The following is a 16,881-nucleotide window of genomic DNA, read 5'->3' as shown; positions in this document are numbered from 1 at the left end:
GGTATGTTGTAAATCTGTCTATCAAAGATAAGATAGAAATTCGAGATGTATCCCAAGCATCAGTTTGTGCTGCTCCATTTAAAAAATAACAGGTGTATCACATGATTGCTTAAGCCAGATTACTTGTCACTATCAAGAACGTGGGACTACACTATAGCAATGAAGAGGTGGCTCGAGAGCAACTCAGGCTGACATAGTTACGACCCAACAAGTCAAAAGATCATATTTTGAAGTAAAAGTGTAGAGAATGATACTATAGTAGAGGTAAAATGAGTTGACAATATCCAAAATCAAAATTAAATGTAAATATAATGTGGAAAATTTTTGCAAAGGAGAGGGCTGAGCAAGCGATAAAAGCTGTCCTGTGCCAAAATTTAAGACAATATTCTATAAGAATTTTAATCTCATCTTTGGTGATCCTCACAGTGACACCTGTTCAACATGCAATGAATTTGAACTGAAAATGAAGGTTACAGAAATTGAAGAATGCCTGGAAGTGCGTAAAACTAACTTGTGCCAGCATTAAGCCCATGCAAAGACGTTCCACAGCATCACAAACAAATACAAGGGTTGTTCAATAAGTAATGCCCCACATCTATTTAAAAAGCCATTAATATACATAGACAAACATCCTTGTTGATCCTTCACATTTGATGTTTGTTCTGTGCACCGGTGAAGTTTTGAACGGTTCTGGCAGATACCAGAGCCATAGTACAGTGTCAAAATGGTGTCATGGTGAACACCCATAAACTTTTGTGTGCAGTGTATGATGATGCTACAGTTGATAGGAGTATAGTTGGGCAATGGGCAAAGAAAGTTACAGCCTCAGGAAATGCAGAAACAGAGCTCCATAATCAGACACACTCAGGACATCCTGTCACAGTCTCTGCTCCAGACATGCTGAATCGTGCAGATGCCATTATTCGTACCAACTGGCACATCACAACTCAACAATTGGCTCTACAGTTGTCGGTCGGCATTGGAAGTGTATCTGCAGTGATCAAGACTCTTGGATATGCAAAGAGGTGCTCACAATTGGTTCCACAAATGCTCGCAGTGGACCACAAGATTCAAAGAAAGGCCATTTCACCTGAATTTTGAGCATTCTCAGACCGACAGAGAGGCCTTTCTGCTATGGATCGTTATGGGGGAAAAAAGCTGGGTGCACCACTTTGCGCTGGAAACAAAAAGGCAGTCCATGCAGTGTTATCATCCTCATTCACCATAAAAGAAGAAATTCAAGACAACCCCCTCTGCTTGGAAACTCTTGGTGACAGTCTTCTGGGATTGTAATTGCATCATTCTCGTGAATGTGATGCCAAGAGCGTCAACCATCAATTCAGAGGCATACGAGAAGACTCTGAATAAACTCGAGAACACACTTTGAAGATGATGAGAGTGTCAGTAATGCAGTAAAAACATGGCTACACCTACAGGACAACAGCTTTCACCAGCAGGGAATACATGCTCTTCCACAAAGTTGGCGTACAGCCATAGAATGTGATGCAGACTACATAGAAAAACAGGACATGGACAAGACATAGTGATGAATATTGTCACCAAATTCTGACTCTTAACAACAAATATGTTCTGAGGAAAAAAAAATGTGGGGCATTACTTATTGAACGAGCCTCGTACCCTGAAGAAACTGTAAAAGTTGTCTTCAACATATAACAAAATCAACTACTGCCAAAGTTGTCTACTGGAGAAATCTTGTCACTTGACAGGTACCATTCTATAATCAAACTGTGGTGTACATGAACCAAAACAAAATACTAATAACATTAACAATGTAGGAAAAGATAGATTGCTACTTACTGTAAAGATGACATGTTAAGTTGCACACAGTCACAACTAAATATCTCTTTCACAAAGTTTTAGGCCATAGCCTTCATCAGAAAAAGAGAAACACACACCATTCTTATACACAAGCAAGGGCACCTCATGTGCAAATGCCAACTCCAGCATCTCGTGCTAGAGCTGTTGGAGTTGGCCGCCAAGCACGCATGAGGTGTTCCATGCTTGCTTATATGTATGAATGTTGTGCATTTCTCTTTTTCTGGTGAAGGCTGTGGCCAAAAGCTTTGTGAGAGTGTCTTTTAATTGTCTCTGTCTGCAATTTAATGTGCAATCTTTATGATAAGTAGCAATATATCTTTTCCTACATTGTTGATATTCCTAACTGGAGTTTCCATTGTTTGATTTTGCACTGATAACATTTTTCATCATATTTGGTGTGAAACAGAAACAGGAAGAGGAAGAGGTGCAAATAAAATCACATCTGCAACATAAAATTTTCTCCTGCATTATTTGGGAGAGAGACAAGACAGATTGACAAGAGAGGGTTGAGACTTGAGCTTTCTTCAGTCTTGTGCACCAGCCAGAACAAGAATTCTATAATGCTCTGTATAATGGCACATTTTATGAAACACACTACAGTGGATATCACTGATCTAGTTTAGGCATAAAACAAGTTTTGGAAAAGAAAAATGTTTTCCTATTCCCAGCAATTGATAAAGTACCACAAACTTTATGTATATGCAAAGACTGCCTTAAAATACATTCAGAACTATACAAAATTTTCTAATTGTAAGAAATTTTTTCCTCTCAGCTTGCTTGTTAATTAAATAACTGTTCCCTGAAAAAAAAACAAGTTTTGCTTAAATGGTCCTAATGAACTGTTAAATTCAACACTATAACAACTAAAAATAATTTTGGTACAGTCTCTGCCTGGGGCTCACAAGGCAGTTTCATATTTTCATTCTAAAGTCATGCAAGGAAGTTGATGCTCCCAAAATTCCAAAATTAAATTAAAGTAGCATCTTATCATTCACTCCTTCCATAATTTATCAGAAAATTTGGGCTTGAGGATGTAAATTTTGGTTAACACTAATGTTCATATTAACAATGTCTTAAGTTTCTCAATATATTAAAAATAAAATGGTGAGATATTATCCAAAATACTTAAAGCATGTGTCTTCTCATTAGTAATACTCCCAGATACTTAAATTTTTATGATAGTTTATAGGATGTACGATAACAAGGTTGTGATCATTTCTTTTTGCACACTACAGGAAATCTATCTAACACACATACAAGATATATTATACCAGTTGATTTGAATGCGTTTTTATGCATGAATGCCAGAATTTTATCTGAATTTCATACCTCACTGGGAAATACTGAGAAAGCTGGTTATTACACAGCAAAAATGAATGAAATATTAGAAGCAATTGATGCAGTATTGTGGAATGATGAAGAAGGCATCTGGCTTGACTATGACATGCTAAACAAAGTAAGCAGGAATCAATTCTATCCCAGCAATCTGGCACCTCTCTGGACAGGCTGCCACAAAAAGGTATGTAAATTTCTCTGTGTTTAAATATTGACATTAATTATTGCATTTCATCTCATGTATATAGACACACACACACACACACACACACACACACACACACACTCTCTCTCTCTCTCTCTCTCTGGAGATATACTTACATTGACAGACTACCCATTCCATTTCCTGCTCTACTGCTCTCCAACACAAACACAGACAGGTCCCCAGGGCCCACCCCACTCCCACATGCCATTGAAGTGAGTACAGTTGGTCATCATATATCAGCTGGACCAACTCCTCAGATGGGTACAGGTTCTGTAGAAATTGTAAGGTACAGGCACTAAGGGAATCGGAGCAAATGAAAAACTGTTTGCCCTGAATATGGCACATCCAGCCCAGTGCCTTCAGGATTGCGTGGAGCTCTGCTGAGAAAATAGTATAGTTGCCAGGAAGGTGAATCCTGGTGACATGGCCAGAGAACATGACAGAGCAGTCAAGGGAATTCCCTTGTTTGGAGCTATCAGTGTAGTACACTGATATAAATAAAGACGCTGTAACTTACCAAACAAGAAAGAGCTGGTATGTTGATAGACACTTTTATTGTGTCTATCAACATACCAGCACTTTCTCGTTTGGTAAGTTACAGCATCTTTGTTTTTATGGACTCCAACTCCCCAAGACACTATCCAAATTGAACCCTGCCTGGAACAGTTCCATCCTCCGTCACAGTGGGACCCACCTCCTCTTCCTCAAAATCACCCTCTCCAAATCTTCCAGGAATTTCTCACTTCCAGCCTTGCCTCTCAATCCTTCTTGAAAAACCTTAATCCTACTCCCAACATCACCACAGCTGAAGCCCAGGCAATCTGTGATTTGAAGGCTGACCAATCCATCGTCATTCTTCCAGCGGACAAGGGTTCCATGACCGTGGTACTTGATCGTCGGGAGTATGTGGCTGAGGGACTGCGTCAGCTTTCAGACAACACTACATACAGATTTTGCCAAGGTAATTCCATTCCTGATGTCCAGGTGGAGATTCAAGGAACCCATAATCTAGTTCACAGTGTACGAGTGTGAGAGATGCTCTTATTTAAAGATGTTGGACATGGTGCACCATGAAGGGATCTGGTTGGCCAGCGGGGTATTCAGAACAAGCCCCGTACCAAGTTTCTGTACAGAGGCTGGTGATCCATCACTTCTCGTCAGGTGACGGCTACTTATGGTGTGCCAGGCGTATAAAACACTGTCCACACCATACACACCTGCCTACCATACCATTGCCCAGCCTCCCCTGTAAAGACTTTTTTGTAACCAGCAACAGGCAATTAGGTCCTATGGGATTTGTGCACAGGATTTCCTTCTAGAGATGTGTGTGGGAAACATTCCACGCGGGAAAAATATATTAAAAACAAAGATGATGTGACTTACCGTACGAAAGTGCTGGCAGGTCAATAGATACACAAACAAACACATACATACACACAAAATTCAAGCTTTTGCAACCAATTGTTGCTTCATCAGGAAAGAGGGAAGGAGGGGGAAAGATGAAAGGATGTGGGTTTTAAGGGAGAGAGTAAGGAGTCATTCCAATCCTGGGAGTGGAAAGACTTACCTTAGGGGGAAAGAAGGGGTATACACTTGCACACACACACACACACATATCCATCCGCACATACACATACATGTCTGCTTGTGTCTGTGTATGTGCGGATGGATATGTGTGTGTGTGCGACTGTATACCCCTTCTTTCCCCCCTAAGGTAAGTCCACTCCCGGGATTGGAATGACTCCTTACCCTCTCCCTTAAAACCCACATCCTTTCGTCTTTCCCTCTCCTTCCCTCTTTCCTGACGAAGCAACTGTTGGTTGCGAAAGCTAGAATTTTGTGTGTATGTTTGTGTTTGTTTGTGTGTCTATCGACCTGCCAGCACTTTTGTTTGGTAAGTCACATCATCCTTGTTTTTAGATATATTTTGCCCACGTGGAATGTTTCCCTTTATTATATTCATAATATATAATAGAAAGAAACATTCCACATGGGAAAAATATATTAAAAAGATGCTGTGACTTACCAAACGGGAAAGTGCTGGTAGATACACACAATAAAAAACACACAAAAACACACGCAAATATCAAGCTTTCGCAACCCACGGTTGCTTCATCAGGAAAGAGGGAAGGAGAGGGAAAGACAAAAGGATGTGGGTTTTAAGGGAGAGGATAAGGAGCCATTCCAATCCCGGGAGCAGAAAGACTTACCTTGAGGGGAAAAAGGGACAGGTAAACACTTGCGCGCACACACACATATCCATCCGCACATACACAGACACAAGCAGACATATGTAAAGGCAAAGAGTTTGGGCAGAGATGTCAGTCGAGGCAGAAGTATGGAGGCAAAGATGATGTTGAGTGACAAGTTATGAACGAGGGGCGGCAACTTGAAATTAGTGGAGGTTGAGGTCAGGTGGGTAACGGGAAGAGAGGGTATATTGAAGGGCAAGTTCCCATCTCCGGAGTTCTGATAGGTTGGTGTTAGTGGGAAGTATCCAGATAACCCGGACGGTGTAACACTGTGCCAAGATGTGCTGGCCGTGCACCAAGACATGTTTAGCCACAGGGTGATCCTCATTACCAACAAACACTGTCTGCCTGTGTCCGTTCATGTGAATGGACAGTTTGTTGTTTCTTATTGTTTTATTTACAGCAGTGATAGTCAACCTGGTCCCTATCACCCACTAGTGGGCATTCCAGCTTTCATGGTGTGCTGTAGGTGATTAAAAACACTTTCATTAGGTTTTCATAAAATTTTGACATAAAGTATTGGTATGTAATTATGATTATAAACTGTAACTTGCTGTAATTCTTTAAGTTTTTAAGTTACTTCCCTACTTTATAAATCATTATTACTGTGGAACTGGCGTGTAGTTAGGAAATTCTTTTACTAACAGAGATACAAAAGTGGGCAGTAGGTAAAAATGTAGACTACCACTGATTTATAGTACCATATTTATTTCTTTTCTAATTTGTTCTAACTCCATTTCTTGCTCCCATCAGTTTTTGTCTTTAAATATTTAGATTGTTGTTGTGTGTAATGTTAAACTCATACAGCTGGCCTCTCAGTTATCATCAAATCATCTTGTCAGTCTCCTAATCACATTTCAGTTTCTCTACCTTTTTTGGGTTTTTACTTCTTAAGCTTTCATGCATTTCCTTTTCCACTGAGGAAGAAATTATTTTAAATTTTTTGTGTCTAATTGACAGTCCTCCTCCTTCACAAATATAAACCAAATTTAGAACAGGGAGCAGTGAACAGTCATTTATTTGTTCCATAATATACATTTATCAATCATCTGATTACTGTACAGGAGACACACAAAAAGTAATAATGTAATTCACTTACATAAAATTATAGCTAATGAAATGCCACACTATAATAACTATAAATAATGGTGTTGTTCTGGGTGTTCTGCTGAGTTATTGTTTCCATTTTATCTATGATATTTCCAAGATTGATCCAGCCATCTTTTTGAAGTGCTGTGATGGCTGGGTCAGTAGTTGAAATATTGTGCATAAAAAGGGAAACAGCAGCTCAGCAGAGCAGCCAGAAGCAAACCATTAATGAATTGTGCTGAGAAAATCTGAGAGATCATAGTCTAATTTTTCTCCTGTCAGTGTCTAATTACCAATGAAAGCTTACTTAAATTATCAGTTCATCCTTCATAAGGACTTCCACTGAATAACAACACTTCTGCATTACAGCATCATGTAGTTTCTTTTTTAATACACATAACTTCATGTTCTGATTGTACTTGTCTCTTAGCCTCCTGAAGATTTATATTCCCATACACTGGGGTGCCCGAGCATGTTAGTTTAATCAAAGAACAAGAAGTATGAAATATTTTTTTCTTATATTACATGGATAATTTTCCACTACTAATAATGGTTGTCTGAATAATAAACTTATTGTCTGCTAGCCATATAGGGAGTTACATTAAAAGTTTCAATTGTTTAAATAATGAATGACATGTGCCACTAGCCCACATATTTGATGACCTTTTCTGGAGATGCGATTCACACATAATGCACTGTCTGATAGAAAAAAAGTGAAGCACACAGAAGGGGACAACAAAATGAAATGAAACTTCACAGGTTGAATGAGTATGTCAGGTTATAGCAGTGATCACTAAATTGAGTCAAATTTACATATAACTTGGCAGCATAACCCCACTTACTGATATGACACCGTACCCCCTCTGCCCTGGAAACATGATCTGAGTCGGTAGAGAAGGTGCCATAAAGGCTGAGCCAAGTTGGCCCACAACTATAGTAACTGGTCCTTGATGTGCTGGATGTTCGCACTTTGACAGAGTTGACATGTGATCTGGTCCCACACATGAGATGGAACATGTGAGGATGCAGGATGTCCGTGGCATACCACTGAACTGTCAGTTCCCTCAATCACTTCTAGCTGTAACCTGAAGTTATACCTGATGGCTCCCAGGACCTCTACTCAGGTTGCCACCATTTTCAATGACGACAGTCATCCGACATAATGGTTGGTTGGTTGGTTTAAAAGAGGGGTGAAGGGACCAAACTGCTAGGTCATCGGTCCCTTGTTCCACATAAAACAATGCCACAAGGGTGAGAATAAAACAAGCAAGACTTGACAACACAAAATGGAGAGAAAGGAAAAACCACAAGAATGATGGAATGGCAACAAACACTTAAATGGAAAAAAGGGGAGAAGAAAACCACAGAAACGCAAGAAACAGGTAGAAGAGATTAAAATGACAAAACAGATTACCATGGCTGGCTGACCATGAGAATAAAAAGGAGAAGCCAGTCACTCAGCAACAGATTAAAACCTCCACCCTAAAAGCACTAGGGTGGAGGACACAGAGGGCCAAAAGACATGTGCTAGAATTTAGATCAAATGATGAAACCCACCCTCACGAATAAAACGTAAAACTGAATCAGCTGATGATGTATTGTCAGATATAATTAGTGGCAATGAGTCTGGTAACCGAAGATTTCATTGCAGGGCAGTCAAAGTGGGACAGTGCACCAGAATATGGGCCACTGCCAACCGGGTGCTTCATCGACACTGAGGCAGGTCTTCATGGTGCAGTAGGTAGCCGTGCACTGCCCAAGCGTGGCCAGTGCAGAGCCAGCAGAGAACCACGGAGCCCTGCAAGAGGCCTACATGGAGCACTGCCACATATTCATAGTCTCCTTAATGACATGCAGTTTGTTGTGTGCACTGAGACTATGCCATTCCATCTGCCAAAGCCAAAAAACCTGGCGAAGTAAAAACAAACGCAGGTCAGTTATTGGAATGCTGATCTCCATAAGCAGTTTCCATGTAGCCTGTTTGGCCAGCCTGTCAGCAAGTTCATTGCCTGGGATTTCAACATGTCCTTGGGTCCACACAAACACCACTGAATGACCGGACCAATTCAAGGCATAGATGAATTCCTGGATGGTCACTGCCAAAGGATGACGAGAGTAGAACTGGTCGATACCTTGTAGACTGCTCAACGAGTCAGTACACAGAAGAAACAACTACCCAGGGCATGAACAAATGTGCTCAAGAGCACGAGATATAGCCACCAGCTCTGCAGTGAAAATACTGCAGCCAACGGGCAAGTAATGCTGTTCAATATGTCCTCCATGGACATACGCAAAGCCGAAATGACCATCAGCCATTGATCCATCAGTGTAAACCACTTCATGGCCTCAGTACATGTCAAAAATGGAATGAAGTGACAGCAGGGAGTTGTGGGGTAAACTGAGTCATTTGGGTCATGTGAAACTTTCAGCCAAAGCCACGGTCTAGGTGTACACCATGGAGGTGTAAACGATTGGACCTCGAGTGTAGGTGTTAAAGGCAACGACTCCAGTTCAGATAGAAGGGATCGGACATGAATGGCAATTGTAAGCCCTGACCTGGGCCGCCAATGTTGGAGATGAACCGCTGTGGATGGGAAAAGGAGACGGTAATTGGGATGCACAGGAGAACTACAAATGTGTGCAACATAACTGGCGAGCAGTTGTGCAAGCCTGACCTGCAATGGAGGGACTCCAGCCTCCATAAGGATGCTGGTCACTGGACTCTTCCTAAAAGCCGCTGCCGCTACTCAAACGCCACAATGGTGCACTGGGTCGAGTAAACGCAATGCTGAGAGCACCGTCGAACCATAAACCAGACTCCCATAGTCAAGGTGGGATTGACCAAGGGCTCTGTATAGCTGGGGGAGCGTAGAGCAATCTGCACCCCAGTTGGTGTTGCACAGGCAGCGGAGGGCATTGAGGTGCTGCCAGCACTGCTGCTTAAGCTGACGAACGTGACGAAGCCAAGTCAATCGGACGTCGAAAACCAGTCCTAAAAATTGATATGTCTCCATTACAGTGAGGAGATTGTTATTTAGTATGGTAAAGTTCTGGTTCCGGATGCATGGTACGACACTGGCAGAAGTGCATAACATACAACATTGTAGCCAAAAACTGAAAGCCATGGGCCTTGTGGATGGCTCCCTGTAGGCGATGCTCAGCAACACCAGTACTGGTGGAGCAGTATGAAATGCAGAAGACATCTGTATACAGAGAGGGTGAGACAAACAACCCAACAGTTGCTGCTAGACCATTAATAGCTACAAAAAAATACACTCAATACAGAGCCCTGCAGGACCCCATTCACCAGGATATGGGAGAAACTATGGGAGGCACCCTAAAGCATGAGGGATCGCATTTTCCACCGCAGAAATGATTGTCCCAGTCTGCCTTGTTTAAAGCCCATCTGGGCAGGCATCTGTGGGCCGGACACTGTGGCAGTGACAGGAAGAGGGGGAAGTGGTCACTACCACACAAGTTAACATGTGCTCTCCAGTGGAAAAATGGGAGAAGGCAAACCAAGAGATCAAAGGCCAAATATGTGCCATGTGCCACACTGAAATGTGTGGCGGCCCCATTATTTAAGAGGCAGAGGTCGAGTTGTGACAGTAAATTTTCAACATCTTTGCCTCAGCCAGTAAGGACTGTGTCACCCCGCAAGGGGTTATGAGCATTAAAATCTCCCAAAAGTAGGAAAGGTTTAGGGAGTCGATTAGTCATTCAAGCCAATGCATTCAGGGGTACTGCACCATCTGGAGGAAGATATACATTGTAGACAGTTACTTCCTGTGTTGTCCTTATCCTGACAGCCACAACTTCAAGATTCACTGCATACTGAGTCCAGGACATAGACGCAAACTCCACCTGACACTTGATTATAGTTGCTACGGTTCCTGTAATATCCCTTATAGTCATGAAGGGCAGGGGTCCACATTGCTGGGAACCAGGTTTCCTGAAGGGCAATGCAGAAAGCAGGTTTAAAGCTTAACAGTTGCTGTAGCTCAGCCAGGCGGTGGAAAAAACAGCCGCAATTCCATTTGAGGATGATGTTATCGTGAGGCTGGGAAGACATGAAACTTGCAAGGAGGCAGGTTATGCCTCAGGGTCACCTGCTGTTGCTGACCGAGTATTTGTAGCCATTTCTATGCTGGATGAGGCATCAGTGAGATTCAGGTCCACAGGGGATGCTAAGATCTCCACTGCATCCTCAGATAAAGAATTGATAGGGAGTGGTGGTGTTGGGGCCACCAGAGGGTTCTGTTTCTTAGCAGACTTCTTCTTAGTTTGCTTGCTCTCTCACTTCTCTTTAGGGGCTTGCTGGGAAGATTTCTCCAAAGCAGCTTCAAGCATGGAGGAAGACTTTGAAGCTATACATCCAGCAGCTTTTAGCTCCTTGAGTCACTGGCGAGTGTCCACCATGGCATTAGTGGAGACCTTGGAAGAGAGGGCCCCAAGGGTTCCCTTCCACACGAGAGGAGCCAGGGGAGGCTGTTGCTTCTGCAGAAGGGGGGAGGGGACTGATGTCCCATGCGTTTGGGGGGGGGGGGGGCCTTGCTCCCAAAGTAAGTGCTTTGTGAGCAAAGGAGGAAGATTTTCCCCCTACCACCAATGGGGCAGATGTATTCCAGCACTTAAAGCACCACAGGGGGAGAGACGTATGGTTTAACGTCACAGCGGTAAACCATCACCTTGACCTTCTCAGGCAATGAATCACCCTCAAAGGCACCAATAGCAAACCCTGTTGTCTTTGGGTCCCCTGTAAACATGCCAGATGAAATGAACACCCTCATTCTGAATTGGCACAGAGCTCGTCGTCAGACTGCAAGAGGAAGTCATGATGGAAAATAATCCCCTGGACCATGTTGTGGCTTTTATGAGGAGTAACAGAAACAGGAATATCACCCATCTTATCACAGGCGAGTAACACTCAGGATTGGGCTGGGGACACTGTCTGAATCAAGACTGTGCTGTTTCGCATCTTGGACAATGCTGTCACTTCTCCAAACTTACCCTCCAGGTGTTCAACAAAAAATTAAGGCTTCATAGGTAGAAAATAGTCCCCAGTGGTTCTGCTACAGACTAAAAACTGAGGCGAATATGGCTCTCTGTGTTCTGTAGCTCTATGTTCCTCCCATGGTGTAACGGGGGGTGGGAGAATGATTTAGAGTCATACCTGTCGGCATTGTATTCAATCTTGCCCTTCTTAGAGACTGCTGGTGCCGTACGGTCACCAGCAAGAGATGACTTAGTCTGCTTCATTGCAGGTCATCTGCCCTGATGCCACACACTCCTATCAGGAGCTCTCCCCCACATGTGCCACCCAGCCACAACAAAGGCCAACTGGCATGATGGCCATTCCTGGGAGTCCTGATGCCCCAGGAAGACAGGCATACTTGGCATACTTGGGGAGTTTACACCTCAGGCATCAGCAGCGCCATCCCTGTGTTGTCAGGGCCCCACTACAACAGACTAACTACCGAGCTGGATACTGGGTGCAGAGAAATCCAATACTGTCATAGGGCTGAAAGAGGACAGGAGCCAATGGAAGAAGAAGATGATATATCCCAGTAAGTGTCCTCACCCAAATAGTTGAATCGCAGGTGGAGATGCAAAGCCGTTACAAGAGATTCAGGAGATTAAATCTAAGGGCACTCATGCACCATGTAAGGCATCCTTCCCCATATGCCCTGCGCTTCTCCTCTTACGACAGGCAGGAATACAGGGGGTCAACATAATGCAGAGCCATAATTTATCACTGAACACAATGCGGCACCATTTATCACTAGTCCATCCTTCTCAGTTGAGGCACCACTTGAAACATTTCCGTTTGTGTTCTGGTGTTACCAGCAGTCTACACATGGAAGGGTAATTCCCTAGTCCAGCTGTTAATAGTCTCTGACCAATGGTGTGGGATAACACAAAATGTTGAGAGTTTTTTACTTCTTCTCAGATTACAGATGCAAATGTGAAGGGGTTATAATGAGCTCAGTGCACAATATGGCGATCCTGCCTTGTGGTTATCGGACGTGGCCGACTGCAACTATGACGACGAGTATGCCTGCCCTCACATTTCCACACAGTCCAAGGGTAGGCCACTGTCACATCCAAATGCCAAACAAATCATTACACAATTAGACTAGCCAACCAAATGGACCCCCAAGATGAGACCCCTTTCAAATGTGTAAGGTGCTGATATTGTCTCACACAAGTACATGGCACCTCCATATCCTTCACATTGAACACTCATTATCTGATGCTGCTCACAGCTATTATATACCCTACCAGGACTGGTAACAGCACTAAATATGAGGAACACTAATGCAGTCTGGTGGCTATTTTACCTATCACAGAATATTGCAACTCCAAATCATTTACATACCTACCAAATATGTGTAAGTGTACGAAGTTACACTGACATCTGACCATGTCTTCTGCCTCCTCCACTTTTTTGTCAGGCAGTGTACTCCTAAAACTTATCAACAAAGCAATGCTGTAACCCATTGCTTACTCAAAATAGTTGAAGAACACAATATTCTGTGTGTCCATGTCAGTAGCTCACGATATCATCTGCATTGCTAATGCAAAGCTATACAATTTAGTTGATAGGTGCTCAATAAATATATTCGAGTTTAAATTCTTATCTAGATTTAGTCCCAGAAACTTGACAGTTTCTAAATCTGCTTTTTCCTTTTTCTTATGGCATATTTTAATTTCCTGGCATTTTTACTGTTGGGTCTTGAATTGCACTACATGAGATTTTTAAAAGTTCAGAGTCAACCCTATAGCTGAAACCATGTTTCTAAGCTGCACTCAGGTATATGAAGTAGAACAGATGTATCATCTGCAAACATATATGATGGGAAATTGAAACTGATAAACAAATCAGTAACACAGAACAGAAAAGGAATGGAGCTTTGATGGATACCTAGTGTCACCAATCATTCTGAAGGATTTCTTTTTTTTTTTCATAATACACTTCAGTGCACTGCCTCTAATCTCATGCTTCCCTGGTTTGTGTATCAGTAGGGTGTGGTTTACTGAGTTGAATGCCTAAGAAGGGTCACAGAGGATTCCTTCCATTTTATTATTCTTGCCTAGTGGGGTGTTAATCTTGTCAACAATCTTATTATTATAGTACCTATAGTGTATTTGTTTTCCCTGCTGGAAACTACATTGATTGTTCAAAATAATGTAACAGTTGCATTAAAATTTTGTACACAAAAAGGAGATGTCCTCAGGGCTGAGATTGATATTTTGAAACCTTTTATATGGTGATGTAGGTTAGGACCCCCTGTGTCGTACCTTACAGCCATTCATACCAGTGGGCACTCATTTACGAGTAATCTATGGGAGGTGAGGGGGATTAAAGTTTTTCATAACAGTCTAGGGCCTTAAAAATAGTACCAGTACACTGACTGGTGGCATTCTGTAATGGGTAAAGTGCATTCCCCATGTGCAGAAGGTTGAGAGTTCAATCACCTCAGGTGCTTTGAAATGTTTTGTTTTTAAATCTTTTTAATACTGAATTTGATCATTATTTTTATTCAGTTAATTTCTTTAAATGTATTTTTTATTTCTAATTCTTTGTCACGGCATAATAATTACCATTTCAAAGTTCTTATTCACCTTCATTTTGTCATCTGTTCATTCTTTTCATATTAGAAATCTCTGTGCAGGTGTGTTTAATTATTTTTACCTATCTGTCATCACATTTAAACATCTGAAGATGCCAATATATTGGTTAATAACTAAAGCCAAAATAATCCATTTATACTGACTACGCAATAGTGCAAAAAATGTATTTTTCATAACAAGTTGTACATTTTTCAATGGTAATCACCACACAAACATTTAGAACACAGATTAAACTTACCCATTGCAGACATTTTAGAGCCTACAGTTTATTCATCGTAAATACATAAAACTGCTACCAATAATTTTTTTTAAATAGTTATTTATTATTCCATGAACTGATTTTTTTATGTTTTCAGGCTCTACTTCAGATGGCTTTCCAGAAGTTACATATTTATTTCAAGCATAATGCTGGGTGCTGGCTCTGTGACAAGAATATGTAATATGCTTTATGTGTTGTCATGAGTATATCTGTTGTTTTTGATCCAAAATTTAGTTTTGTACTTATTGCAACAGAATGGATGGTTTTTTTGTTAGTGTCCACCTATCTGCTTCCATTGTCTGGCCAGCTGTTTGCACATCACACACTTTTACATAATATGAGGGTCATCCACAAAGTAAGCTCCATTTCTATTTCTATCCGCGGCAGCACTACGATCGCAGTTCCGAGCATGCGTTGCAGTTACTCTGACTCAAGGAGAAGACATGTACACCATTTTCAGATTGCTGCTGCCAACAAGTGCTTTGTAGTGCTTCTTTATAATGTCAGCCATAATTGAAAATGCCACCACGTTTGAAATCTGATCTGTGATTCATTTTCTAAATGCAAAGAAAGTTAAACCAAAGGAAATTCATCGGCAAATCTGCAAGGTTTATGGACAAAATGCTATGAGTGATTAAATGGTTAGAAGATGGGTCAGACAGTTCAATGAAGAACAAAGTGGATGCCTGGCTGTGGCTACTGAGGAACTGGTTCACACAATTGAAGAGAAGATTAAGCACAACCATAAGTTGCTCCTAGCGACTTTCATCTCTTCTTACACCTAAAATATGTCCCTCATGATCAACACTTCAACAATGATGACGAGCTGAAAGAACATGTTACCACATGGTTGAATACACAGGCAGCAATCTTCCATTAAGAAGGCATACAAAAACTTGTGCCACGCTATGACAAGTGCCTACAAAATTTCGGAAGCTATGTAGAAAAGTAGTTTAACAGTTGTAGATTTTTGTACAATAGATATTTTTTCTGTATCTGTACACATTTGTTTTATATAACCGAATGGAACTTACTTTGTGGATGACCATCATATATATACACATACACTGTGATGCATATACACTATCACAGTGTATATGCATACATATTGTGTGACACAGTGTAAAAGTGTTTGAAGTGATAACAAGTGCCCAACACAATGGAAGCAGACAGATGGATACTAACAAAACAAAAAAGCCACCCATACTGTTGCAGTATGTAAAAAACTAAATTCTGGATCCAAATCGACAGATAAACAATACTCAAGGCAATGCGTTAAGGCATGTTCCATCTTTTTATCACAGAGCCAGCACACAGCATTATGCATGAAGTAGATATGTAACTTCCGAAAAACCATCTGAAGATGAGCCTCAAACTGTTTTCAAACTATTTCATGGAATAATAAATAACTATTTCAAAAAAGTGACTGGTTGTAGTTTTATGTATTTACATTTAAAAAACATTCTTGTTGCACCATGGACAAAAATAACACAGATGAAGATCTAAATGAAAGAAATGGTTATTAAACATAAGAAGGGATTATAAGTAAAACAAAATTCAAGCAAAATGTGGAACAGAAACAACGAATCTTACAACTTAGACAAAAATATAAGATGATAAAATGGAAGAAATTAAATCAAAGTCAATACACAATAATAATTAACAAAAGAAGAATGAAACTAAGAAAAATGAGAGAAAATAAAGAAGTTAATATAATGATTAAAATGAGTGAATAAGCATTAGGGTAAAACATTTAAACTAATTAATGGAATAAAAATGATGGTTATTCATTTGGATACAGGTTTAAAAATAAAAAATTTCAAAGCACCTGAGGAGGTTCAAACCCTCACTCTTTTGTATGTGAAGAACGCACCTTAATTATTATACTATGCTACCAGTCACGAGGTTAGTAGTATTTTCAAGGCTCAAGACCAGGGGTTCCCAACAAAATTTTCTCGAGCATGATTGGTACCTTGTCATATCACAGTATCAAGTATCTAAAAAACCCAAATTAAGAGTCTTTTTATACGTTTTCTATTTTTGGTACTTAGAAAATAACATTGACATATTCATTATTGAAAAAATATTGAGCTTAAAACTTTTTCAATTTAGCCATCATTGTTATTGTTAAATTTTTGATTATTGCTCAAAATCTTTGTCTTTAAATCTGGGTGTTTAGTATAACAAACTCCTTAAAAAATTAAAAATTGAGTATGAACTGAAAATGACAGGAAAAAATTAAAACTGATTGTATTGATCTTTCAAGT

At 40.8% G+C, this 16,881-nt stretch overlaps 1 protein-coding gene across 1 annotated transcript in view; it reads left to right on the top strand.

Annotated features, from left to right (window-relative positions):
- LOC124798371 (trehalase-like) overlaps positions 1-16,881 on the top strand; it is a 323,119-nt gene that overhangs the window by 176,715 nt on the left and 129,523 nt on the right. Inside the window, exon 6 of the mRNA XM_047261743.1 lies at positions 3,075-3,358. Within this exon, the coding sequence (XP_047117699.1) occupies positions 3,075-3,358 (284 nt within the window). The remainder of the gene's footprint in view (positions 1-3,074; positions 3,359-16,881) is intronic.

This window comes from Schistocerca piceifrons, chromosome 5 (genome assembly GCF_021461385.2).
Source record: "Schistocerca piceifrons isolate TAMUIC-IGC-003096 chromosome 5, iqSchPice1.1, whole genome shotgun sequence".
Lineage (NCBI taxonomy): Eukaryota > Metazoa > Arthropoda > Insecta > Orthoptera > Acrididae > Schistocerca > Schistocerca piceifrons.
The sequence above is the reverse complement of the archived record's forward strand: the minus strand, read 5'-3'. Positions and strand labels throughout refer to the sequence as shown.